The 26,320-nt window shown below is 57.9% G+C and overlaps 1 protein-coding gene across 16 annotated transcripts in view; it reads right to left on the bottom strand.

Annotated features, from left to right (window-relative positions):
• LOC140900627 (patatin-like phospholipase domain-containing protein 6) overlaps window positions 1-26,320 on the bottom strand; it is a 73,505-nt gene that overhangs the window by 2,311 nt on the left and 44,874 nt on the right. For 6 of the 16 annotated variants that reach the window (XM_073318148.1, XM_073318149.1, XM_073318147.1 and 3 more), the window contains 19 exons: window positions 25,831-25,962; window positions 25,124-25,247; window positions 24,382-24,495; window positions 16,800-16,875; window positions 15,978-16,118; window positions 15,831-15,894; window positions 14,379-14,547; window positions 11,380-11,562; window positions 10,851-10,969; window positions 10,280-10,436; window positions 9,372-9,488; window positions 9,119-9,188; window positions 6,006-6,125; window positions 5,344-5,460; window positions 2,450-2,598; window positions 1,755-1,907; window positions 1,124-1,240; window positions 459-555; window positions 171-271 (listed from right to left, as the gene is read on the bottom strand). In XM_073318148.1, coding sequence (XP_073174249.1) covers window positions 171-271; window positions 459-555; window positions 1,124-1,240; window positions 1,755-1,907; window positions 2,450-2,598; window positions 5,344-5,460; window positions 6,006-6,125; window positions 9,119-9,188; window positions 9,372-9,488; window positions 10,280-10,436; window positions 10,851-10,969; window positions 11,380-11,562; window positions 14,379-14,547; window positions 15,831-15,894; window positions 15,978-16,118; window positions 16,800-16,875; window positions 24,382-24,495; window positions 25,124-25,247; window positions 25,831-25,962 — 2,320 coding nt within the window. Of the gene's footprint in view, window positions 1-170; window positions 272-458; window positions 556-1,123; window positions 1,241-1,754; window positions 1,908-2,449; window positions 2,599-5,343; window positions 5,461-6,005; window positions 6,257-7,523; window positions 8,745-9,118; window positions 9,189-9,371; window positions 9,489-10,279; window positions 10,437-10,850; window positions 10,970-11,379; window positions 11,563-14,378; window positions 14,548-15,830; window positions 15,895-15,977; window positions 16,119-16,799; window positions 16,876-24,381; window positions 24,496-25,123; window positions 25,248-25,830; window positions 25,963-26,320 lie in introns of those variants that run through there. The other 10 variants (XM_073318158.1, XM_073318164.1, XM_073318150.1 and 7 more) reach the window with 9 other exon arrangements.

Raw genomic sequence — 26,320 nt, 5'->3', positions numbered from 1 at the left:
ATGGGTAGCAGCATCTGGGACCAGCTCTCCCTACAGCTGCCAGAACAGTGACACAGACCGAGCCCCACCTTGGCCAGCTCCCCCACCTGGAGAGGGCCCCAAGAGAAGCAGCTGGGCCCAGCACACCCCCACCCCAGGGAGCAGAGTCCAGAGCTTACAGTCTCAAATACCTCAGTGTGGGTCCACTCAGCCGATGCTAACAACTCTTCCTCTCCCCGTGCGGGGTCCAGCCCTTCCTCCTCGTACTCTGTCAGGTAGTCAGATTCCTCACCTGGATGGGAGCACACATGGGGCTGGCAGTTGCTCTTGGCCTGGCCCTGCTGCCCCTCAATCCCTACCCGCAGTCCCCTCTTCTATCCCAGCCCTAACTCCCATCCCACAGCCTTGCTGGGGCCCCAGAATCCTACTGGAGTGACATGGGCAGAGAGCCCTGCGCCACACCCCCTGCCCCCACTCACCATCAGCGTAGCCATCGGACAGGTAGCTCTTGGTCGGCTCGATGCGAGACACGATCTCGGCCAGATCAGTGAACCCTGCGCTGGGGCAAGTCAGCACCTGGGGGATGAGAGCCAGTCTAGAGATGTCCCCGTCAGGTAGCCCTGGGGGGCTAGGACACAGGGAAGAAGTGCTATGTGGGCTGAGCTAGAGAGTGGGTGGTCCAGGAGGGCTCCAGTGGGTGAGGACAAGGAGTGGGGGTCATTGTGGCAAAGGACAAGTCAATTCTTGGGTCAGGCTCTCACCCCATGCAGGTGGTTCTGAGTCCAGCCCTGAGCGGATCCCCCACTTCGCCAAGGGGCTGGGGGTTCCTGCTCAGCCTATGGACAAAGGGACCAGAGTCTCAGGGCGGCTCCTGCTGGAACTGGGGTCTGCCCTGATGGGGGAGGGCACTTCCTTGCCAAGCCCCCACAACTCCTCTTGGAGCCCCCAGCCCTACTCCTTGGGGCGCCAGGGCAGACCTGGTTGTTCCCCCTGCCCCAGGCACTGGTGCTGCGCCACAGGGCTGCCGCAGCCAGGAACATCAGCTTGGCACAAAAGGGAGCTAAGTGGCTGGAGTATGACAAGGCACACACTGTAGCTACCCATCCCCCGCTGGCCCATGCCCCACTGCTGCCCCCTCACTCACATCCATGCGCTTGCTCTCGTAGAAGTCGGCCGAGCGCCGGTCCTTCACCATCTTCTCAATGATGTCGCCGCGGCTCCAGCCACTGAATACCACCTTGCCATGCTGGTAGCCCACGTCCTGCATGAGATGGATGGGCAGGATGAGGGGCCCACTCCTCCCAGCCAGCGGCGGGGGGGACTGGCCAGGCCAGGCTGCGCCCGCTGCAGAGCAAGACATGGATTTGCCCTGGGTGCTCTGATGCAGCTGGGGGGCTGCTCCTCACAAGGGTGGCCATCAGATTTCCAACCCATCCCCGCAAGCAGGGCCTCTCCCTCCCCTACCTGGGCACAGCTCATGGCCCAGATCAGGGCCTCCCACCCTCCCCAGCCAAGTGCAGCCCTCAGCCTCCCACACCCTGCTGAGCACAGACCCCGCCCTCCCCCAGATCAGGACCTCCCACCCACCCCACCCCCGGCTGAGCAGAGACCCTCCCCTGGCCCCCCAGATCAGGGCCTCTCACCCCCAGGCCAGTGCAGCCCAGGGCCCAGAGTAGGGCCTCCCACCACCCCGCCCCCAGCCGAGCACAGACACCCCCGGCTAATCAGGCCCTCCCACACTCCCCACCCCTACAGCCCAGGCCATCTGGACTCACGTAGATCTCGTCGAACTTGCCAAAGTCCATGGTTTTGAAGCGGTCGATGGGCGGGCGAATGTATTCGCAGTAGGAGCTCGACTTTACTACTTCCAGCTGGCGCACACACGACACATAGGCCAGACGTGACTGGATCTCCGCCATGTCGGGCACCTGTATGTGTGTGGGGAAAAACAGGAGTGTCCTGCAAGGGGCTGGATCAGCCCCACCTGGGACAGGAGGCTGCAAGGGACAGTCTCTCCTACTTTCTGCAGGTCTGACTCCCCTCCAGCTGGCTCAGTCCAGCTGAGTGGCTGTAGCCGGATCCCAGCAACTGCTCCTGGGGCATCAGGAGTGACTGTGCCCAGCCAGCCTGAGGGAAGCCACCTGGCTGCCAAGGCAGGCCCGCATGCTCAGGCAGGAGCAGCCCTGGGAGGCAGGGGCTGTGGTGGAAGGGACCCTGCCAGCACCAAGGGCTGTCGCTGCCCTTGGGGTAGAGGGCAGAGTCACAGAAGGGGAGAGGGATGGTGAAAAGCCCCAGCCCTGGGTGGGTGGGGCCCGCCTGCCTCCCCTCACATGCCCCCCCGGCCTGCAGCATGTCAGGTGCGGCCCAGGTGGCTGGGGGGACGTGCCTGCAGGCAGCAGGAGAGATGGGGCAGATTCCCCTTGGAGGGGGCTCTCGGGCATGGAAGCCCCCAGGGCAGGGCAGGGCTCACCTTGACCTTCTGGGTCCAGGGATTGAGGCGTTTCCACAGCAGCCACCAGCCTGAGAGGCTGTCGCCGTAGTTGCAGAGGTCAGTCTCGTCCTGGCTGCCCACGTCGATGGCGACCACTGTTTTGGCGCCCATGGTCCGGGCAATGTCCGCTGGCGTCAGAGAGAGCGTGTCAGGGGCGGCGGCCCGGCAGGGAGTGGCACTGCCGGCTCCCCATGCTCCTGCCTGTTGCCATTAGGGCAGCTCCCCGCCCCATGCCCCAACCACAGCTGGGGAGCAGGGCAGAACCCCAGCCACAAGCAGGAGGTGGGGAGCAAAGCCAGGTTTGCAGCAACCACTTTTCTCCCCTCACCCCCATTTGCGTGGGAGGCATGACCAGCATGAGAGCAGGCGGGGTAGGTGGGGGTGGCTCTGCAGCACCAGGGAGTCCAGGGACCCCTTCCCACTAGCACTGCCCAACTGGCCAGGCGTGGAGCTTCCCAGTGCAGGGTCCAGCATGGCCAGATCTTCCCCATCCCCCCTCTGACTTTCTCTGTGTGAAGTGCAGGTCCAGCTCACCCAGCCTCCCCCGGCTGGCTCTGTTGTGCCTGGGAGCTCCCCCTCCATGGCACATTCAGAGGGCAGTAGGAACCCGCAACTCGTCCCAGGCAAGGACCCCTGGCCAGACAAGCTGCAGCAGGACTGTCCCACGCTGAACTCTGGACTCCAAGCTGCGACAGGGACAGCCCATCGCAGTGCTGGGGAGGGCCCAGTGCAGCTCCAGGGGCAGTGTGTAAATGGCTGTCTGCCAAAGACCTGCTGAAGGCTTCACCCAAGCCTGTGACTGCCAATGGGTGCGGTCTCTTCTGTTAGGCTCCATGGAAGGAGCAATTAAGCCCCTTTATGGAGTGAGGTAACTAAACAGAAGCCATTGCCCAAGGCCCTGGGTGGGTCACATGGCAAGGCCAACCATCAGCTGAACTGCGTGAGCTGAAGGCTTCCCTGTAAGTTTTTGTAACATTTTTTTGAAAGTGTGTGACTCAGTTTCCCTATTGTGTAATGCTACCTCCTGGGTATGAAGGGGCTAATCACTCCTCAGGGACAGGGAGATGAGCTGTGGGTGTTACAGAGGCAGGTCTGCGGTGGTTTGAATGAACTATCAAGAACTGTCCCCACATGGACAAAGTTGCCTCGGAGACACCCTGAGCGGACAGTGACTGTCACAGACTGGGAGCTGAGGGGAGCCCTGCAGGACAGCCGCGGAGACAAAGAGAGCAGGTGTATGTGTGTGGAGGGGGTTAAGATGGCTGCTGCCCAGCCGGAAGATTGAGAATGCAGGCGGATTGGAGCAGAGGCTACTGCTAACAAAGGCTCTGAGTTCAGACAGACTTGAGCCCCTCGGTCCTGGAGTCCAGGTGACTAATGACGGGGCCGTGGTCTGAACAGGCTGTGCAGCGTCACTGCCACTCCCTGCTGGCTGCATTGTTGCCAAAAGGGTCGAGTCTCCCACGGGGTCTACACTCAGCTGGACTCACTGGGGAGCCCCGGCGAGAAGCAGGGGGGCTGGAGCCTGAAGTCTCAGAGTCGTGGGGCTCGCCCTTGCAAAGAGGAGGCCTGAGGCCTAGCACAACCATAGGGGCATCCTGAGCATGATGGGCACCCTGGGACACCAGGACAGAGGGGGGACTGGTTGAAGCTGTGAGGACCTGAACCGAGCAGCCGGCGGCAGTAGTAATGGTGGGGGCGGCCATGACGGGGACAGAGACAGAGCTCTGGGGGGACAGGACAGGCAGCTGGGAAATCGGGACCAAGGAACGTGCCTGCTGCTGTTTGCTCCTGCTGCTCCCATGTGAAGGCGGCTGGGGGCGTTCTCAGTCCACAGACAGAACCACCTGGTTCTCCCTGTAGAAGGCCCCGGCAAGGCCTCACTTCACTGGGGCTGAAGGGGAACAGGGACATTCCAGGGCCTGACAGGCCCACGCTCAGCCCAGCTCCTGCATGTAGCGATGGGAACCGCCACTCGTGGAGCCCGCTCGGCCCAGGGCATCAGCAACAAGGCTGGTGCTCCGTTCCAAGCAGCCAGACCCCGCCCCTCCCCGGGGCTGCCTGCCTGCGCTGGTACCATTTGGCTGCAGCACGGATCGGCAGGTGCTGATGCACGAGGCTGAGCTCAGTGCGACTCCACGCAGCTGCAAAAGGAACCTGGTTCCTTGGGACCTGAGGCTGTTTGCTCTGGAGCCTCAGGTACAAGCCTCCCCCGTCCCTGCTCGGGGGCTTGTGGGGCCAGGGGCTGAGGGAAAAGCTCAAAACCTCCATGGGTAAAGAGCTGGGCACGGTTCCAGTTGGGGAGCAGCCTGGGGTTCTTCCGTGGCCTTTGCTCCAGTTTAAGAAGCCCTCACCCAGGCCGGGGCCCAGCACTGCGGTTCCATAATGTCCAGCCCTCAGCCTGACTCCAAGGGGGAGGCAAAGCAGGGACCCCCCGACCCCCCAAACCCATTCCCCACTTGGGATGCCAGGGACAGCAGACAGCAAGAACGCAAAGGAGCCATTGGGGAAGAGCTGCTCCCCTACACACACATATAACATGAGCCTGCCCAGCTGGCCATGGGCCCAGGTGCTGCACCAGCCCCGCAGGGTGGTGGGAGGGAAGCCCCACTCCCTGAGCAGGATCCCCACTTCGGGTGAGTTGCTGGTTTTAACGATAACATTCCTCCAGCCCCACAGAAGGGCAAGAGGCCCGGGCCCCAGCTCAGCCGTGAGGAGGCTCTAGTGCTGCGGAGACACCAGAGGGGGGCGATGGAGACGCGCCAGGGCAGAGCCAGGCGACGGGGGCAGGGAACTCTGGCAGCAGTGGTGCCTCCCCCGGTGGCCTGCTTCGCAGTCTGTGAGCAGCGTCTCCATCAGCGGCAGGTACTTGCCTGGCAGGTTGTTGGTGTAGCCACCGTCCATCAGTAAGTTGCCATCCTTTGGGTCACAGAGTGGCGGCAGGTACCCGGAAAGGGTCATGCTCGCTCGCACATACCGCCACAGCGAGCCTAACCGGCAGGAACAGACGCAGTCAGGAGACGGCCTCTTGCAGGCCTGGAGCCCCGGGGAAGGGAGGGCGCCTCGGCACCCAGGCTGGAGAATCTGCAGAGTCCTTGGAGCCAGCGAGAGTCTAGCCAACTGCCTAGAACTCAGCCAGGGGTTGGGTCCCGTCCTTGCCCCTTGCTCTGGAACAGCTGGTGCCTTGGATTGACTCCCAAAGGCCTCAGGAGAGACTGAGCACCTGGCCTCGTGGCCGAGGCTCCCAGCACCGGCCCCCATGAGGTGCAGATTTCTCAGCTTGAGCAGCACACATCTGGCCGGGGTGCTGGGATCCAGCCTGTGCCCTCAGGCCTGTCAGAACCAGCCCTCGCCAGGGAAGGACAAGCTATGGCATGGAAGGAGGCAGTGGCTGCAGCCCAACTTGGGGCGGCCGTGGCAGAGTATGGTGGGCAGGGGTTGCAGCCAGTTGCCACCCCGGCCCAGCCTGGCCCTCCCTTCCAAGCCACACAGGTCATCCCCGTGGCCCAGGGCCCGAGGAGCGCATGATGCTGACCTGGGACATTGTTAACATAGCAGCCGTCCACAAGCAGGTGGCTGTCCTTGGGGTCGCAGAGAGGAGGCAGGTAGGGGGGGTAAGATGCACTGGCTCTGACGTAGCGCCATACACTGCCTGCTGGAGGGAGAGGAGACAGTCACAGGGCACGGGGACAGCACAGACGGAGAGAAGACAGGAAACGACAGGACAGAAGCTTCAGAAATCCAGATGCCTTCTTTGGAGCAGGGGTACTGGGAGGTCTCCCCAGCCTGGCAGGGAGAGGGCACACCGGCTCAGACAAGGGGCGGTCTGTGCTAGGAGTCAGGCTGGGTGTGGGAACAGGTGCCACCCCCAGCCTAATAGAGGGACAGACCCTTGTGACATACCCAGAAATCTGCCCCCCACCAGAGGAGGGACCAATTCCCTGAACACCCGTCCCCCTCAGCCCACTCCAGCTAGTGGTGGCTACACTGACAACTGGGCTGGGCTATTCTACCTACCCCAACGCCCTGCTCGCTCTCCCTGCCATGGGGCAGTGCCAGGCCCTGGCCCAACGAGACGCTGCTGTGTGCTTGCTGGCAGAAGGCTGCCCAGCAACACGCACACGGGCATGTTGGGACCAGCACTCAAGGGGCTGCGGGACCCCGGGGGCCAGGCCAGCTCGGGAATGAGGCTGCGCAGGCTATGACTTCAGCTGGCTGTCAGGAGCTCTTTGCAGGACTTTGCCTCAGCCTGCAGCCTTCACCTTAGACAGAGCTCTTCAGCGCCCAGGGCTCAGACGCCAGGACAGGACTGTCCAGGGCCGGAGGCAGCAGCACAGGCTGGGCACTGCTGGCCCAGGAGGAGATGGAGGCACACGCTGAGATGGGGGTGCAGGGGGTCCCCAATCACTGCAGGAGGCAGAGGCCCCATTCCATGGGCTTTGGGGGAAGGGCTTCAGCTGATGCCTCTGGATGCCAGCTGAGGACCCCTGGGTAGGACAGCAGGGTCCTGGTAGGGAGAAGGCCTTCCCCTGGCATCTGCCCAGGAAGAGAGCACTCACACACACACAGACACGCAGCAGAGCCAGCCCTGCCCCTCCCTGACCCATCTCCCTGGCCCCTGGACGCAGTGAGTTAGGGGTGAGTGGGGTTAGTTGGCGTTAGGACAGACAAGCAGGCAGAGTGAGAGCCAGGCAGTTACAGCTGCCGGGGCGCCCCGTGGACAGGCATGGATGGATCAATGTCCCAGGTGAGATCAGGCGCCTGTGACAGACAAGGCACAAGATGAGGACCGAGGGCAGAGACTGAGTTTGAACCAGCAGCTCCCCCCTCCTACCTCTCCAGGGAGCCCTCAACCAGCACCAGCACCTAAGTGCAAGGATGGAACGCTGCCCCTTGTCCGCCCCAGCCCCGCCACACGCACCCCCCTCCACCTGCCTCCCCCAAGAGCCTCCAACCACCACCGCCTGAGTGCAAGAACAGAACGCTGCCCCTTGTCTGCCTCAGCCCCAGCCCCAGCCTCACCACACACCCACCCACCCCCATAGCAGGCCCTCGCTCCACCCAGAGCTCCCAACCACCACCACCCAAGTGCAAGGACAGAATGCTGCCACAGCTCCCCCCACTCACCCAGAGCTGCCCCTGCTGCTGCTGCTAACACGCCATCCAGCTGGCCCAATGGGGGTGTCAGATGACAGGAGGGCCGCTCAGGCCAGACGTGAGGGGCAGGGGGCAGCAAGGTTAGTGTGTCCCATAGCCCCATCTTGTGTTCTCTCCACACAGTCAGGGGTGGGGGGTGTTACCAGGGGTTAGTGAGTAGCAGAATTGTTACAATCAGGGAACAGGGGAAGAGCCAGACAGGGACCAAGTGGGCAGCAGAGTGTGGGAATGGGCAAGGGGGAAGGGAGGGTCCAGCTCTGACCAGGAGCAGCGTCAGCAGCTCTTGGGCCTGGGTTCTGCTGGCCCAGGCTGGCCCTTGCTGCCCCCAGAAAGACAGGAATGGTGTTTGGCCGCTTGGGGATTCTGGGCCCTGAGGCCAGGTGATCAGGGGGAGCCAGCAGCTCCTGCTGCCACGGGCAGAGCCCTGGGTGGGGGAAGCCCCCAGGCTCTGGTGTTTGGCCCCAGTCAATTGGGGCTGAGTGCTCCCTATAAGGGGTGCCCCAGCCCCTGGGAGAGCAGCCAGGGTTGCTGCCCCAGGACAGCACTGCTGCGGAAGGAGGGGGTGGCCCAGAGCCTGGCTTCGCCTGTAGCCCAGCCCTGGCAGCAGAGCTAGCGCTCCCTGTGCCACCAACAGCAGCTTCTGCCCTGGCTCTCTCGCAGGGGTGGGGGCGTCTCTCCTTTATTTCAGCCCATCACTCCTAATTAGACCTCTGGAGCCCTGCCCTGACAGCCCCTGCCCTCCTTTCAGCCCTTTCCTGTAACATTATCCTTCTCTGCAGGGCAGGGCGCCGAGGGGCCCTGACAGGTGTGGGGGCAAAGACATTGAGATGGCCATGCCCAGCCCAGTCCCTCACTGTGTTAGTAGATGGCTTGGCAGTCGGGTGGCCCATGCCAGCTGATGTGGGCTAGGGGTTACAAGCACTGCTTCCTGGGGGGCAGGGGGCACTCTCTAGAGCAGGCGATAACCTGCTCCCATCCTTAGAAACATCGGTTCGGCACCTGAGGGGCGGCAATGCTCAGCTAGGGTTGCCAACCCTCCAGGTTTGGCCTGGAGTCTCCCGGAACCAGCATCGATCCCCCGGCGTCTACTGAAAGCCATCCAGGAGATTTTGATAGGCTATTTTAAGGAAACGACATTATGTCATGTTGGAAAAAAAAAATCTCCTGAAATAGCTTCAGTCAGAGTAGGCCTCCCTAAGCTGAGCCCAGGCCTGGCCTGGCCACGTGGACCCATCGAGCACACACACAGCAGGGCTCTTTGGAGAGAGCCAGCAGGGGCCGAGACAGGCCAGTGAGGCCCATTACTCTCAGCAACCAACCAGGCTCCACCCCACAGGCTGCGCTCCTGGCTCAGGGTGGGGGGCAGGGAGAGGCCTCTGGCTCTGGGCCCTCACATGAGCAGGATGCTGAGGACTTGGGCCCCAACAACCAGGGCGCCATGCACCTCGTGCAGCCTGGGACACGCCACGGGTGTGGGGTGCAGGCGCTTACCGTCCTTGTGGACCCGCATGGCCGAGGCTGTGATGTCCGTCGTCACGTTGAAGTAGGGGAGCCACAGATCCTGCAGGGGCACAAAGGGCTAATCAGAGACGTGGGGGCTGTGCAAGGCACCACGCTCCTTGGGCAAGGCCGGGCTCCAGGGAACACCGCTGCCGGCAGGGGGCGTTGCTCAGGGCTGCCCAGCAAGAGGCTACTTTGAGTGTTCTCCACCAGGACCCCCGCCCAGCTTCCTGGATCTCCCTACCTCAATCTGCTTGTCCTGGAAGACCTTGCTGATGCTGGTGTTGAAGGCTGAGCCGGAGAACATGGAGGTGATGGGGTAGGTGAGGTCCAGAACCGTCTCAAACACGGAGTTCATGCTCTGCAGGAGGAGGGCGGGGGGTCACTCCGCGGGGGGCACAGCCCAGCACAAGCAGTGTTCGGAGTCCAGGCTCATGGGGACAGGCAGGGAGGATTGTCGGGGAGCCGGCAGCGAGCCTGAAGCTCACAGGACACTCACTCACTGCATGTGGCTGTGAAGCAGGCGGTGCTCTGGTGCAGCCCCTCCACTTGGCATGCTAGCCCCGGAACTGCTGGTGGGGGGTGGCATGTCCTCCAGCCAAAGCACTGTGTGCCAACTAGCATGACGGCTTGTTACTGGGGTTGCTGCGGTTCCCACCGGAACCCCCCTGCTGCCCGAGCCTGCTGCATGCGCAGCAGAGGCTGCCGTGCCTAGCAGCACAATGCTGCAGCGCGCCATGGGGCTCTCCGCTCCAAGCCAAGCAGACGTCCCAGGGCCAAAGGGAGGACAAACCCCCATAGCCTGCAGGCTTGCCTCTGAACTCACAGGGCAGAGCTGCACAGCATGAGCAGGGGGCAGAGACGCCTGCAGCAGAGAGAGCCTGGAGGGTCTCTAGGCCCCCTCAGGCAGAGCGATCAGGCCCCAGTGCATGCTGGGACCTCTGTATTGCACTTGCTGGCCGTGACGCCCAGCTCCCAGTGCAGCCCTGGGCCTGGCTGCCAGCGGCTGTGGGGAAGGCTGGGTCACGGGATGGCAGCTCTGGGAGGGGCTGGTTTGGGGAGTTCTCCTGCTCCCACCCTCCCAAGTCTGGCCCTGCCCACGGCACACCCACCCTGTGTCTGCCCCACCCCACAGCAGGCCTTGCCCCTCACCTTGGCCCATTCACGGGCACGCTGCTTGGTGCGCACAGCACTGCGCTCTTCAGCATAGAGAGCCCCGATGAAGGAGCCAATGGATGTGCCCCCGATCAGGTCAATAGGGATCCCGGCCTCCTCCATGGCCTTGATCACCCCGATGTGGGAGCAGCCCCTGGGGGAGAGGGCGGGCTCAGAGACCAGTGGCAGGCAGGGAGCCTGTCCCAGGGCCCATCACACGGCCCCAAACTCTGCAACCTGCCACACAGCTGCCATGCCTCCAACAGGCCAGGCGGTCTGCAATGGTGCTCCCAGCATGCACTGCTCCGGGCAGGGTGGTGGGCAGCAGGGTCACTGTCCCAGCCCCAATCCCACGGCTCTTATTGAGAGGCAGTGTTCATGTACCACTAGGGACATGGGGCTGGGAGCGAGGATTCCTGGGTTCTATCCCCGGGTTTGTCCCCCCAGCCCACTGTAAAGCTGGGGTGGTGGATGCCTACGGCCCCCCTTTGGGGGCTGGTTTGCGCCTGGGTGCAGAGGAGTACCATGGGAATTCAGTGCCCCAGCCAGGCCCTGTCTGAGCCCCTACCTGGCCCCTCCTCCTCCCAGCACCAGGGCAATGCTGTTGCCGGTCAGGACCCGTGCCAGGCGGGAGAAGTCGCTGTGCCGGTCAGCTTCCTTCTCGAAGACCTTCGCATACATCTCCCTCTGCAGGGCCAGGAGCAAGAGTCAGACCGGCTGCCACCCCCCAAAGGCTAGCAACCCCCCATACAGCACGCATTCACCCCCAGAGCCCACCCCACAGCAACTCCTTCCCACACACACAGCACCCTCCCACCCCCTTATAACAGGGAACCCCCTAGCTCTGTACCCCGCATTCCAGAGAGGGCTGATGCCATCACAGACCTATGCCAGGCTGGCATCAGGCTCTGCCCAGGTTAATGCCATGGAAGGCAGCAGAGGCACCACAGGGACCAGACTGGCCTGGGGGGTCTTTTCTGAGACAGCAGCTCTGTGCCCACCCCCATGGGGCCTTGTCTTCCTTAGCACAGACAGCTTCGTCATGTGGCACCATGCTGCACCAGCCCAAAGAGTCCTGGGGATGAGAGGGACAGTACCAGCTTGTTGGGGCTCCGGCGGGAGAAGACACGGCGTGGGCACTTGATGTGAAGGTGTCCTGAGCACCAGCTGCGCATGTTGAGCCACTCAACGGTGCGGGAGGGGCTGGGGCCATCCTCCCGGTGCAGCAGAATCAGCTGCTTCAGGGCACGCACGGCTGTGTTCTCCAGCATCTGCTCCAGCTGCAAGGGCAGAACAGGGGCCCCTAGAATGAGCCACCTCCCTGGTGGATTCCTAGAGCAGATCTTTTAGACCAGTGGCTCTCAATCTTTCCAAACTACTGTACCCCATTCAGGCGACTAATTTGTCTTGCACACCCCAGGTTTCACCTCACTTCAAATCTACTTGCTTACAAAATCAGACATAAAAATACAAAAATGTCACAGCCACACTATTACTGAAAAACGGCTTCCTTTCTCATTTTTACCACATAATTATAAAATAAATCAATTGGAATATAAATACTGTGCTTACATGTCAGTGTGGAGTGTACAGAGCAGGATAAGCAAGTCATTGTCTGTATGAAATTTTAGTTTGTACTCACTTTGCTAGCGCTTTTTATGTAGCCTGTTATAAAACTAGGCAAATATCTTGATGAGTTGATGTACCCTGGGAAGACCTGTGTACCCCCAGGGGTACACGTATCCATATCCTGAATTAAACCAGGGCTCCAGGACTAGAAGCAGGAGCTGCTGTGGCTGGAGCTGAGAGCCAGGCTCCCTGGCTGGGGTGGGAACTGGTTCCTCTCCTTGTGGGCCAGGCCAGTGCTGATGCTAGGTGCCACAGGGCAGAGCTCCAGGCCGGGTCCTGCAGTTGGTCAGTTGATAGGGTTGCCAATCCTCCCAGTTCCGCCAGGAGCCTCCTGGAATCGGGCTCCATCTCCTGGAGGCTACTGAAGCCAAACCGGGAGATTTTAAGCCGCTAAAAGTCTGACCCCGTGACTCCAGGTTGGAGCACCCACGGGGAAATATTAGTGGGTGCTCTGCAATCACTGGCAGCCAAGCTCCCCTCACCCCCCGCCCCACCTCTTCCTCCTCCGCCCCCTTCCCTGATCGTCCCTGCCACATCCCTGCTCCTTTGCCTACCTCCCAGCGCTTCCCACCTGGCCGTCACCAAAGAGCGTTAGCACGCTGTGGGAGGAGGGGGAGGAGCGGGAACACGACGCGCTCAGGGGAGGAGGCGGGGAAGAGGCGGGGATTTGGAGGAGTTGGAATGGGGGCAGGGCAGGGGTGGGGCCTCATGGAAGGGGTGGAGCATCCAAGGGAAAGAGGGGAAGTTGGTGCCTATGCACGTACCCCTGGTTGAGGACCACTGTTTTAGACAACATCCCATCTTGAATGTAAAATGTCGAGTGAGGGAGAATCCACTGCCACCGCTGGTCAGTTGTTCCAATGGTTAATCACTCTGTCTGTCTCCTCTCTGACTTTGTCTAGCTTTAAGAAGAGCCCTGCAAAACCGCGGATATCCGCTTTATATCTGGGGATGTGGCTATCCGGGGACCATTTTCCGGCTTGCGACTCAGATGCACATACAGATGTTGTTTCCGTGCAGGGCTCTGCAGAACATGCTAAGCCAAAGGGAGCGGCTGTCATCAGCCCTCAGGCTCCAGCTCAGCTCTCTCAATCATATAGGCCTAGCCCACTGAGCATCCTGGGAGTTGTAGTCCCCAGCTTGCTTGGCAGAGGAGATAAACTACAGCTCCCAGAAGGGAGTGAGCCAAGCGCCATTTGAAAGAGGTGCAGTTGTACTTTAAATTAGCAAGTGGCAACTGCGGTGCTGTGAGGAGAGCAGCCTGTCTGTCCCGGCCGGGTCTGCGTGCGCTGGACCCGCCGCGGCTGCATAGGGCTGTCCGAGCCACTGGGAGGGTGGCGCTGCACATGAGGGCTCAGGATTGTAGCCTCCCTCCCTGGAGTGGGGCAGGATGTAGGGTTGCCAACCCTCCCGGATTGGCCTGGAGTCTCCAGGAATTGAAGATTAATCTCCAATTAAAGATTATGTCATGTGATGAAATCTCCAGGAATACATCCAACCAAAATTGGCAACCCTAGGCAGGAGGGGCAGCAGGGACAGAGCCATTGGGGGGCAGTTGGGGGTCGGGGACTTGGCACAGCCCTGTGTCACTGCTGCACGGTGACCTGTGACGCTGTTAGTAGAGCCCTGGATATCCGTGGGTATCTGCAGATATCCCCATTCAGGGATGCAGAGATCCATGGACAATTTTTGCGGATCACGGATCGGATGCGGATATATATTTTTGTATCTGTGCAGGGCTGTAGCTTTAACTATCAGCGACTGGATCACGTTAGACCTTCCTCAGCTAGACTGATGATCCCAGTATCAAATATCTGTTCCCCAGGTAGGAACTGAGATCTAGTCACCCCCTAACCCTCTCTTTGTTATGCTAACTAGATAGAGCCCCGTGAGTCTGACTCTAAGGTAGGTTTCTAATCTTTTCATCTCATGGCTCGTCTCTGACCCCTCTCCAATTTATCCACATTCTTCCTGAATTGCAGGCTGCAGAGCTGGACACGGGATTCCAGTAGCAGCTGAACTAGTGCCAGATACGAGGTTAAACCTCCCTCCTCCTACTTGAGATTCTCCTACTTATGCATCCCAGGATCGCATTAGCCCTTCTGGCCACAGCATTATGCTGGGCGCTCATGTTCAGCTGATTGTCCACCACGATCCCCAAGTCTTTTTCAGAGTCCCTGCTTCCCAGGACAGGGCCCCCCACCCTGTCAGCACGGCCTACAGTCTTTGCTTGTAGATGTAGACATATACACTAAGTCACATTAAAACACAGATTGTTTTTGCTTGTGTCCAGCTCACAAAGGGACCCTAATTTCTCTATCATCTGAGAGCGGGGACAGGGGAGCCCCAATGGTGCTTCCAGGCTGCACTCCACAGGCTGATGCAGCATCCCAGACCATGCTGGCCACCCCCTTGGGCTCAGGATGCAGCGTTCCCCCGGGCACGGTACAGCGGGCCCCAGCCTCACCTTGCCTAGGGCTGGCTCCTGGTCCCCGAGCCCAGCAATGAGGATGCAGTCAGCTTGGCGGATGCAGCGCACAGTCCAGGGCGTCAGTGTGCAGTCGGTCTGGTACAGCACAATGCGGTGGATGTCCTCCTGCTGCGCCAGCCAGCCTGACAGCCGGTACTCCTGGATGCTGCCAGGGAGAGGATGTCAGCGGGCAGCCCCCAGCTCTGTCCAGCCCCACTCCATTGCTCCAACCCCTGCTTCTGGCCCTCCTCCGAGCTTCCACCATGCAGCCCCCCCTTCCCTCTACCCCACTGCTGGATCCCAATGGGGACCCGTCCAACAAGTTCCCAGCATGCAGTTCCCCAGCTGCACACTCTGACAAAATGGGAGGTTTTTTGTAATATTTTTATGAAGCCCATGTATGCCTCAGTTTCCCCTATATGCTGCACTGTTACCTAGTGGTGTGTGAGGAAGGTCTGTTTGCTCTCTGGCCAGGCTAAAGAACACAGGTGTGAACAGCTCCTAGCTCTCTGGGGCTCTAGGTCCCACATCAGTTGAGCTCTTGAGAAGACAATGGCAAATCCAGTTGCCCAGACACGGATCCCTAGCAATCAACGACCCAGAGAGATACGGACTTCCCCTCTCGGCTGAGCTGCAGCTCTCCAGATCGGGAACAGAAAACTGGGGGAGGGGAGATGGGGGTGTTAAGTGTGGGCTGTGGGAAGCAGTTGGGGGCACACCTGAACTGGGACAGAGCGATCAGAGCGACAGAGCTCTGGGCTCTGTGCTGACCAGGATGGACTCTGCTGGAACATCCTTTTCTCTGTGCTAGCCAAGGACTTCCTTTGCTGTCTTCCAGCCAACTAATAAGCTCTTCTGTGTGACAGCGCTGGCTGGGTGTCCCTGCGGATGCTGGTGGAGGAGGAGCATTGCTCCCTGAGATTGTACAAGTCTCCCTCAGAGATCTGCCTCAGTTGGACTTGCTGAGTGGAGCTCCGAGTGTGAAGCAGGGGTGCTGAAGGCTCAGAGTCCAGCCTAAGCAGGCGGTGAAGCTCTGTGACTTTGCCCTGGAGGAAGAGTGAGACCCCTATGGGGTCTGGCTCACTGAAGGGGTTCTCCCAGGACCTGTGCAACACCCCTTCCAACAGGGATCCCCTTCTACTCCCCAGCAACCAGCAGGACACCCCATTCCAAGCTCCTAGTGAGCAGCCCCCAGCTACGTTCCCCCCCCCCCCCACCCCCGCCCATTGCTCCAGCCCATCTCCAACAAGGATCCCCTGCTGCACCGTCTCCTGGAGAGGGCCCTGCTATCAGCCAGCTAGACCCCACCTTCTGTGTCCCGACGGCATAAGCCCCATACCACAGCCCTGCAGGTGCCAAGTGGTGGGGGGTCGTTTTATGGAGAATGAAGAGATGAGGGACTAGGAGCCAGCCCCTTCAGCCCACCTACCGCCTGTGCCAATCCCCTACCTGTCCAGCGCTGAGGCACCAAGCCGTGCTCGGATGATGTCACTGGTCAGAAGCAGGGTGGGACCTGGAAGAGTGAACAGGACTATCATGTTGGGCCTGCACCCCAAGCATGACCAGATGGAGTGCGAGGCCCTGGCCCTCACTCACCTATGGTGTTGAGGGCATGTTCCAGCTCCAGCGTGAAGGCTGCCATGGGCACATCGTCACACACTGGCAGCACCGCCACCGTGGACAGGTTACTGGCTGGGTTGGTTAGCTCCGAGCTGGAGGCCACACCAAGACTGGAACCTGTGGGCAAGACAGAGTGTCCGACCGTCTGAGGGGCCCAGAGGGCAAGACACCCACCAACCAAGAGTTCCCGGCCAATGGCAGCTGAGGGGCTGCAGGGACATGTTGTTGCTTCCAGGAGCACTGCGGAGCCAGGGCAGGTAGGAGCCTGCCTTAGCCCCGCCAGACTTTTAGCGGCCTAAAATCTCCCGGTTTGGCTTCAGTAGCCTCCGGGAGATGGAGCCCAATTCCGGGAGATTCCTGGCAAAACCGGGAGGATTGGCAACCCTATCAACTGACCAACTGCAGGACCCGGCCCGGAGCTCTGCCCTGAGACACCTAGCATCAGCGCTGGCCTGGCCCACAAGGAGAGGAGCCAGTTCCCACCCCAGCCAGGGAGCCTGGCTCTCAGCTCCAGCCACAGCAGCTCCTGCTTCTAGTCCTGGAGCCCTGGTTTAATCCCCAGGGTGGGTCAGTCCTCAGCAGGTCTGCCAGTGGCTCCTCAGGTCTTGACTGTGGCTGGGGGAGGAGCGGGGAAATGCCAGCACCAAGCCACCTCCCCTGCATGGTGATGGAGTCACAGCCTTGAGCCCCGGCTAGGGACAGAGGACCCCGCATGGCACGCTGGGGCCTCTGTAACCCTGACAGGCTGCACCCCTATTAGGGCAAGCTGCAATTTAACCCTCCCCCCAAAGCCCCTACCTGTGAAGGGCCCACACAGCTGCTGTAGGTTCCCAAGGATCTTCTGGCTCAGCAAGTGGATCAGGCGGGTCACGACCTGTCAGGAACAGCAGCCAACCCAAGTCAGAGAAGAGGGGACCTGGGATGAGTGTGGAGCATGTGGAGAGGGGCAGAATTCAGCCCAGCCAGCCTCCCAGGAATCCCAGGGATGCTCTTGTCTGCCAGCCCACCCCTTAGGGCCCAGGCGTGTGTGTGTGGTGGGGAGGAGAACAAGTGCCAGGACACCAGGGAGCAGGGCTCAGGGGCCTGCCCGGCTTGGACATTTCCTGGTGCAAGTGCTGGAGGAACCAACTGGGGCAGAGCTCTTCTTGACCTGCTGCTCACAAACTAGGAAGAATTAGTAGGGGAAGCTAAAGTAGGATGGGAACCTGGGAGGCAGTGACCATGAAATGGTTGAGTTCAGGATCCTGACACAGGGAAGAAAGGAGAGCAGCAGAATACGGACCCTGGACTTCAGAAAAGCAGACTTTGACTCCCTCAGGGAACTGATCGGCAGGATCCCCTGAGAGAATAACATGAGGGGGAAAGGAGTCCAGGAGAGCTGGCAGTATTTTAAAGAATCTTTATAGAGGTTACAGGGACAAACCATCCCAATGTGTCGAAAGAATAGTAAATATGGCAGGCGACCAGCTTGGCTTAACAGTGAAATCCTTGCTGATCTTAAACACAAAAAAGAAGGTTACAAGAAGTGGAAGATTGGACAAATGACCAGGGAGGAGTATAAAAATATTGCTCGGGCATGCAGGAGTGAAATCAGGAAGGCCAAATCACACCTGGAGTTGCAGCTAGCAAGTGATGTTAAGAGTAACAAGAAGGGTTTCTTCAGGTATGTTAGCAACAAGAAGAAAGTCAAGGAAAGCGTGGGCCCCTTACTGAATGAGGGAGGCAACCTAGTGACAGAGGATGTGGAAAAAGATAATGTACTCAATGCTTTTTTTGCCTCTGTCTTCACGAACAAGGTCAGCTCCCAGACTACTGCACTGGGCAGTACAGCATGGGGAGAAGATGACCAGCCCTCTGTGGAGAAAGAAGTGGTTCGGGACTATTTAGAAAAGCTGGATGAGCACAAGTCCATGGGGCCGGATGCGCTGCATCCGAGAGTACTAAAGGAGTTGGAGGATGTGACTGCAGAGCCGTTGGCCATTATCTTTGAAAACTCATGGCGATCGGGGGAAGTCCCGGACAACTGGAAAAAGGCTAATGTAGTGCCCATCTTTTAAAAAGGGAAGAAGGAGGATCCTGGGAACTACAGGCCAGTCAGCCTCACCTCAGTCCCTGGAAAAATCATGGAGCAGGTCCTCAAGGAATCAATTCTGAAGCACTTAGAGGAGAGGAAAGTGATCAGGAACAGTCAGCATGGATTCACCAAGGGCAAGTCATGCCTGACTAATCTAATTGCCTTCTATGATGAGATAACTGGCTCTGTGGATGAGGGTAAAGCGGTGGACGTGTTGTTCCTTGACTTTAGCAAAGCTTTTGACACCGTCTCCCACAGTATTCTTGCCAGCAAGTTAAAGAAGTATGGGCTGGATGAATAGACTGTAAGGTGGATAGAAAGTTGGCTAGATTGTCCGGCTCAATGGGTAGCGATCAATGGCTCCATATCTAGTTGGCAGCTGGTATGAAGTGGAGTGCCCCAAGGGTTGGTCCTTGGGCCGGTTTTGTTCAATATCTTCATAAATGATCTGGAGGATGTTGTGGATTGCACCCTCAGCAAGTTTGCAGATGACACTAAACTGGGAGGAGAGGTAGATACACTGGAGGGTAGGGACAGGATACAGAGGGCCCTAGACAAATAAGAGGATTGGGCCAAAAGAAATCTGATGAGGTTCAACAAGGACAAGTGCAGAGTCCTGCACTTAGGACGGAAGAATCTCATGCACCGCTACAGACTAGGGACCGAATGGCTCGGCAGCAGTTCTGCAGAAAAGGACCTAGGGGTTACAGTGGATGGGAAGCTGGATATAAGTCAACCGTGTGCCGTTGTTGCCAAGAAGGCCAATGGCATTTTGGGATGTATAAGTAGGGGCATCGCCAGCAGATCGAGGGACATGATCGTTCCCCTCTATTCGACATTGGTGAGGCCTCATCTGGAGTACTGTGTCCAGTTTTCGGCCCCTCACTACAAGAAGGATGTGGAGAAATTGGAAAGAGTCCAGCGGAGGGCAACAAAAATTATTAGGGAACTGGAACACATGACTTATGAGGAGAGGCTGAGGGAACTGGGATTGTTTAGTCTGCAGAAGAGAAGAATGAGGGGGGATTTGATAGCTGCTTTCAACTACCTGAAAGGGGGTTCCAAAGAGGACGGATCTAGACTGTTTTCAGTGGTAGCTGATGACAGATCAAGGAGTAGTGGTCTCAAGTTGCAGTGGGGGAGGTTTAGGTTGGATATTAGAAAAAACTTTTTCACTAGGAGGGTGGTGAAACACTGGAATGCGTTACCTAGGGAGGTGGTGGAATCTCCTTCCTTAGATATTTTTAAGGTCAGGCTTGACAAAGCCCTGGCTGGGATGATTTAGTTGGGGAATGGTTCTGCTTTGAGCAGGGGGTTGGACTAGGTGACCTCCTGAGGCACGGGGTGCAGTCTGCTCTGGAGAGACAGGTGTAAAACACTTCCTGCACCCCCTGGTGGCTGGGCCCAGAACCACATGCTACTCTTTTGCACTGTGGGACTCAGGAAGGGGATGATCCAGGGAACAGAATGCTGGCGTTATCATGGCAGTGGGACGTGGGCACCAGAGCTCTCCCTTAATCAGTGCAGAGGCTAGACACAGCAAGAGGCTGGCAAACCCAGCCCAGGCTAAACCAAGATGTCCTCTGCCCCCTCATGCTTCCCAGGCACAACCGGAGCCAAATCACCATGCGGGGGTGGGACACAGCTGAGTAGGTCAGGCCACAGGTTCCACCCAGGGGACAGCCAGAACCGGAGAACACTGTGCGATTCAGAAACTCCAACCCCACTCCCTCATGAGGGGTGTGGGTGTTGCTCTCCCATGGCCTGGACAGAGAGAACAGCCCCATCCTGCTACAGAGATAGCCACACTCAGGTCTTCCCTGGCCAGTCACCATCCCTGAGCAGGGCTTCAATGTGGCCCTGGCCTCAGCTTGCTGGGATGCTGGATGGGAACGGACCTAGCCAGATCTGGAAGCTCATAGACTTAGCCTTTAAAACCAGAAGGAACCATCATGATCATCTAGTCTGACCTCTTGCATATTGCAGGACACAGAACCTCACCCACCTATTCCTGTAATAGACCCCGAACCACTGGCTGAGTTACTGAAGTCCTCAAATTCTGATTTAAAGACTTCAAGTTACAGAGAATCCACCATTTACACTAGTTTAAACCTGCAAGTGACCCGTGCGCCATGCTGCAGAGGAAGGCAAAAACTCCCCAGGGTCTCTGCCAATCTGACCCAGGAGAAACTTCCTTCCCAATCCCAAATCTGGTGATCAGTTAGACTCTGAGCATGTGGGCAAGACCCAGCAGCCAGACACCTGGGAAAGAATTCTCTGTAGTAACTCAGAGCCCTCCCCATCTAGTGTCCCATTTCCAGCCATTCGGGATATTTGCTGCTAGCAGTCGCAGTTCGACTACATGCCATCGTAGGCAGTCCCCTCATCCGATCCCCTACAGAAACTTCTCAAACTCAGTCTTGAGCCAGTTAGGTTTTTTTGCCCCCACTGCTTCCCTTGGGAAGCTGTTCCAGACCTTCTCTCCTCTGATGGTTAGAAACCTTCATCTAATTTCAAGCCTAAACTTATTGATGTGCAGTTTATATTCATTTGTTCTTATGTCCGCATTGGCCCTTACTTAAATGACTCCTCCCCCTCCCTCATATTTATCCCTCTGATGTATTCATAGAGAGCAATCAGATCTCCCTTCAGCGTTCGTGTGGCTAGGCTGCACAAACCAAGCTCTTTGAGTCTCCTCTCACAAGGTCGGTTTTCCATTCTTCCGATCATCCTTGTTGCTCTCCTTTGCACCTGTACCAGTTTGAATTAATCTTTCTTAAACATGGGAGACCAGAATTGCTCGCAGTATTCCAGGTGAGGTCTCACCAGTGTCTTGTATAATGGTACTAACATGTCCCTGTCACTACTGGAAATACCACATCTGATGCATCCTAGGACTGCATTAGCCTTTTTCACAGTCACATCACATTGGTGGCTCATAGTCATCCGGTGATCAACCAATACACCCATGTCTTTCTCCTCCTCTGTCACTTCCAACTGATACGTCCCCAGCTTACAGCAAAAATTCTTGTTAGTCGCTAAGTCCATGAGCTTGCAATCTGCACTATTAAATTTCATCCCACCTCAGGCCCTACGCTACCAGTACTCCCAGCTGTCTTCGAGATCACTGACTTCCTGAGGAAACTACAATCCAAAAACATCATCCTAGCCACTATGGACGTAGAAGATCTCTACACCAACATTCCACACAAAGACGGACACCAAGCCGTCAGGAATGGTATCCCCGATAATGTCACGGCAAACCTGGTGGCTGAATTTTGTGACTTTGTCCTCACCCACAACTATTTCAGATTTGGGGACAATTTATACCTTCAAGTCAGTGGGACTGCTATGGGTACCCGCACGGCCCCACAGTATGCCAAGATTTTTATGGCTGACTTAGAACAACGCTTCCTCAGCTCTTGTCTGCTAACACCCCTACTCTACTTACGCTACACTGATGACATCTTCATCATCTGGACCCATGGGAAGGAGGCCTTTGAGGAATTCCACCTGGATTTCAACAATTTCCATCCCACCATCAACCTCACCCTGTACCAGTCCACACAAGAGACCCACTTCCCAGACACTACAGTGCTAATAAGCGATGGTCACATAAACACCACCCTATATCGGAAACCTACTGACCGCTATACTTACCTACATGCCTCCAACTTTCATCCAGACCACATCACACGATCCATTGTCTACAGCCAAGCTCTGTGATACAACCGCATTTGCTCCAATCCCTCAGACAGAGACAAACACCTACAGGATCTCTATCAAGCTTTCTTAAAACTATAATACCCACCTGGGGAAGCGAAGAAACGGATTGCCAGAGCCAGAAGGGTACCCAGAAGTCACCTACTACAGGACAGGCCCAACAAAGAAAGTAACAGAATGCCACTAGCCATCACTTACAGCCCCCAACTAAAACCTCTCCAGCGCATCATCAAGGATCTACAACCTATCCTGAAGGCCGATCCCTCACTCTCACAGACCTTGGGAGACAGGCCAGTCCTCGCTTACAGACAGCCCCCCAACCTGAAGCAAACATTCACCAGCAACTGCACACCACACAACAAAAACACTAACCCAGGAACCAAACCCTGCAACAAACCCCGGTGCCAGCTCTATCCGCATAGCTATTCAAGGGACGCCACCATAGGACTTAACTACGCATTGCTCCACTTCCCGCCGCCGGTGAGTGCGGGGGCATCCTTTCCCCAACCTTACCGGCAGTGAGAAGTGGAGCGACACGGCTGGGAGCTGGCGGAGTGGAGCGGGCTGGGCCAGGTTGCTCCGCTTCCCACTGCTGCCAGTGAGGGTGGGGTTGCTGGGGGAAGAGGGGGATTAGGGGTGGGCCGGGGATGGAGCAGGTGGGAAAGGTAATAGGTGGGGCGGAGGGAGTTGTTCAGGGCCCCACACTTCCCTAGGGATGGCCCTGCCCCTTGCAGTTGGGGGGAGGGGGCGGGGGCGGCTGAGGGATAGGCTAGTTGCCGGGGCTGGTGTTGCCGCGTATGATGCCCTACGCAGCTGCGTAGGCCTAGGGACAGCCCTGTTGCATGGGATGCAGGCTTCAGAGAGCTTCTGAACTTTGACAAAGTAATTCCAGGCCTCCTCCACATTCAGATCCTTGGGGTTCTTCAGTCCAGCCCATGTCCCTAATTCCCTTCATTATTTAAAGTTTTCCCTTTTGAAATCAAGGCCCCTCGGTGCGGATCGATTTTTGTTTATCCTTCCATGTAGTTTAAACTGAATTAGCTCATGATCACTTGAACCAAAGTTATCTCCTGCAACCAGCTCTTCTACAAGGGCCTCACTGCTCACCAATACCAAATCTAAAATGACACCACCTCGTGTAGGTTCAGGGACTGTTTGGTGAAGAAATCTGTCAGCTATCACATCCAGGAAAACCTGGGCCCTGCTGTTATTAGTAGCACTTGTCCTCCAATTTATCTCTGGAAAGTTAAAAAGTCTCCCATAATCACACAATTCCCAGTAGTATTTAATCAAAAACATTAAAGAGGTCTTTATCCAGATCGGATCCTGAGGGTCTGTAGCACATCCCAAGCACTGTCCCAGGGAAACCTCTGGTAGCTTCTTCCCCAGAATGATTTTGGCCCAAACAGACTCGGTCTTATCCATTCCATCACTTCTAATTTCTTTACAGTCTACCTCATCATTAACACACAGTGCTACTCCTCCACCTTTGCCTTTGTTTCTGTCTCTCCTGAACAGCAAACACCCTTCAATCCCTGTACTCCAGTCATGCCTATTCCACCAGGTTTCTGTTATCCCTAGAGCGTCTGGTTTCACTTCCTGCACCAGTGGCTCTAGTTCCTCCATTTTGTTACCCAGCCTCCCTGCATTGGTGTACAGGCATCTTCATTGCTGCTGCTTGGCTTCACCCACATTCCTCGCCCAATTGGGTACAGTCATTCTGCTTCCTGAATGGTATGGTCACTGTCCTTCCTCTAAATGTCCATTCTCCTACCCACTGCTGGTCCCTTCTCCATTGCTGTGTCCTCTCTTTCTTGATTTTCCTCCAGGTCAATATTCGAATCAGACATGGAGATTACATGAGCATCTCCCAACCTCTCCTGTGAGTTCCTAGTTTAAAGCTCTTTTAACCAGTTGTACCAACTCCATCCCAAAAGGCTATTTCCCTCCCCACTCAGGTTTCGGTCCATCCCATGAGAACAGTCCTCTGCTCGTGAATGCCTCCCAGCAGTCAAACATCCCAAAGCCCTCCTCCTAGCACCACTGCCTCAGCCCTCTAATTGATCATCTAATCTTGTCTTGCCTTCACTCTCCTCCTCTAGGGAGGGGAGAATCCCACTGAAGATCACCGGAGCCTCCATTTCCTTAAGCATCTTCCCCAGCCTGGCACAGTCTCCCTTGATATGAGAATCTAGTGTAATTTGTTCCCACATGAAGGACAATCAGTGGATTCTTTCCTGCTCCCATTAGGATCCTCTTCAGCCTCAGATCCACATCCTGAATCTTAGCTCTTGGCAGACAGTTCACCCCTCTGTGCTCCAGATCAGCTCTGGTAACAGGCCTGTCTGTTCTTCTTAGTAGGGGAGTCCCCAGTCATGTAGACCTGCCTCCTCGTGGTGGTGGTTCTCAGGCCTAACTCTTGAGCAGCTTTCTCCCCGAGAGGACAGAGCTCCTGCATCACCACAACTTGCCCCCACCCTGGCCTGCCCTTGCCTGGACAGCAGCACCCACAGCATGGCCAGCTGAGGCACTGGGATGGGCTGTTTCCTGCAGGGAGGGATGGCACCCATCCTGCCCCGGTACCTGGGGGTATCTGCGCTTAATGTTGTTCAGGGTGCCCTCAGGCAGCTTGGCCAGCTCTGTGTCTCTCACAGCATGGACGGTGGTGGCTCGGGGCTGCCGGGTCAGGGCTTCCACCTAGAGAAGAGCACACAGGCCACATTACAGACCGGGGAGGGGAGTCCTTTGCCCTCCCAGCTAAGGGCTGCCTGGCATCACAGGGATAGGCACCTGGAGAGGTACAGAACCCAGGTGTCTTGGCTCTCTGTTCTAACCCACTAGCCCTCCCTGAGCTGGAAAGAGAAGCCAGGAGTCCAAATGCTCAGCCTCACGCTCCTCACTCTAGCCTGGAGACTCCTCTGCCAGTCTCCAATACTAGGCCAAGCCACGTCCCAGGAGCAGTCAGCAGTGTGAGAGCATAAGGGACAGTCGCTGGCTGGAGATGGAGTGCCACTTGCTAGCAGCAGAGGGTGATGATCTGCCTAGCACCCAAGCCAGGAGGGTCTGGAGAAGCAGGGAATGGACACTGTGCCACATGGCTGCACCCTTGGAGCAGCCTGGCCCGCGACTTGCAGCTACTCATCATCACAACAAGCTTAAGAGGGCCCCACCTATCCACCCCACCCTGCTAGAGGGGCCCACCCACCACCCCAGCGCTGTCTGCAGAGACTGGCCCCATCCCCTTGGCGGGAGAGTGCAGGGCAGTGATAGGGTGAGGTCAGGTGGGGACATCCCCACCCCAACAGTCCCCTGGGAGGAAACTCACCACTCCAATGAGGTCCCCACGACCGTACTCCCCGACCAGCTCTTTCTTGCCACTGCCTTTCTGGATGACAGAGCGCAGGCGCCCATTCAGCACGATGTAGGTGCAGTCTGACTTGTCGCCCTGCCTGGAGAGCACATGCAGCAAGCGGTGAATCAGCCAGCTGAGCCAGTGCCTGCCCCAGGGAGAGCACCCCCTACAGGCTGGGCTGGGACAGCACATGCAATGAGCGGCGGGTCTGGATGCTGAGCCAGTGTCTGCCCCAGGGAGAGCGCATGCAATGAGCGGCAAGTCTGAGAGCCCCAGCTGGCAGCCGCCCTGGGCTGAGATGCCCCCATCCCCAGAGCACCAGGGGTGCTCTCAATCCAACACCTGCAGCCAGGAAAGGGTTGAAGTCAGGTCAGCCCAGGTGAAAACCTGAGTCCCATGGAGGGGTCACAGGCACCTAGGCAGTTCTCGCCTGGCCCCTCTGGAAACAGCACGGCTGCTGGCCTGGACAGCGCCTGCCCAGGGCGCTGGGATTCCTGAGTCATTTTTGCTGCAGGAAGGGCATGGATGAGGCTGAGAGTAACGGGTGCCCATTACCCTGGCACGGAAGGGGTTAAACACAGCAGGAAGAGTTGGTCCCAGCTGTGCCCTGGGCTAGGAGAAGAAGCTGAGGTTCCCCAGCCAGGGTCTCCCAGCATCCCCCTAGCACAGGCCTCACTCACCTGTACAAGGCCCGTCCGGCCTCCACTGCCATCCAGTCGATGGCAAAGTCCATCTGGCGCACAAATGGGGACATGCGGGCGGCCACAGTATGGGCAACACTGAGCACCACACTGGGCTGTTCCCGCATGATCCTGGGGAGAGACCAGGTAGCTCGTCAGTGCACAGGTGGCCCCATTGCTGCCAGTGTGCTGCTGACAGCAGCCGCCCCATCCCTGAGTCACCCCACCTCCTCTGGAACAGAGCCATCCAAGAAAACATGGCACTAGGACAGATCACAGCCCAGGGCAGGAGAATCCAGGCCCATGCAACAGGTGCACAATTGGAGGATTGGGACATGGGGCCTTTCCCCTCTAGGGGGCAGCAGCTCCAATCCAGCCCAGGGCAGGGGACTGGCTGGTTTATGGGGTGGGGAATGGGACACGGTGCCTTTCCCCTCTAGGTGGCACTGCCCCAATCTGGCCCAGGGCAGGGCCACCAGTCTAGATGGAA

This window comes from Lepidochelys kempii, chromosome 20 (genome assembly GCF_965140265.1).
Source record: "Lepidochelys kempii isolate rLepKem1 chromosome 20, rLepKem1.hap2, whole genome shotgun sequence".
Classification (NCBI taxonomy): Eukaryota; Metazoa; Chordata; order Testudines; family Cheloniidae; genus Lepidochelys; species Lepidochelys kempii.
The sequence above is the reverse complement of the archived record's forward strand: the minus strand, read 5'-3'. Positions and strand labels throughout refer to the sequence as shown.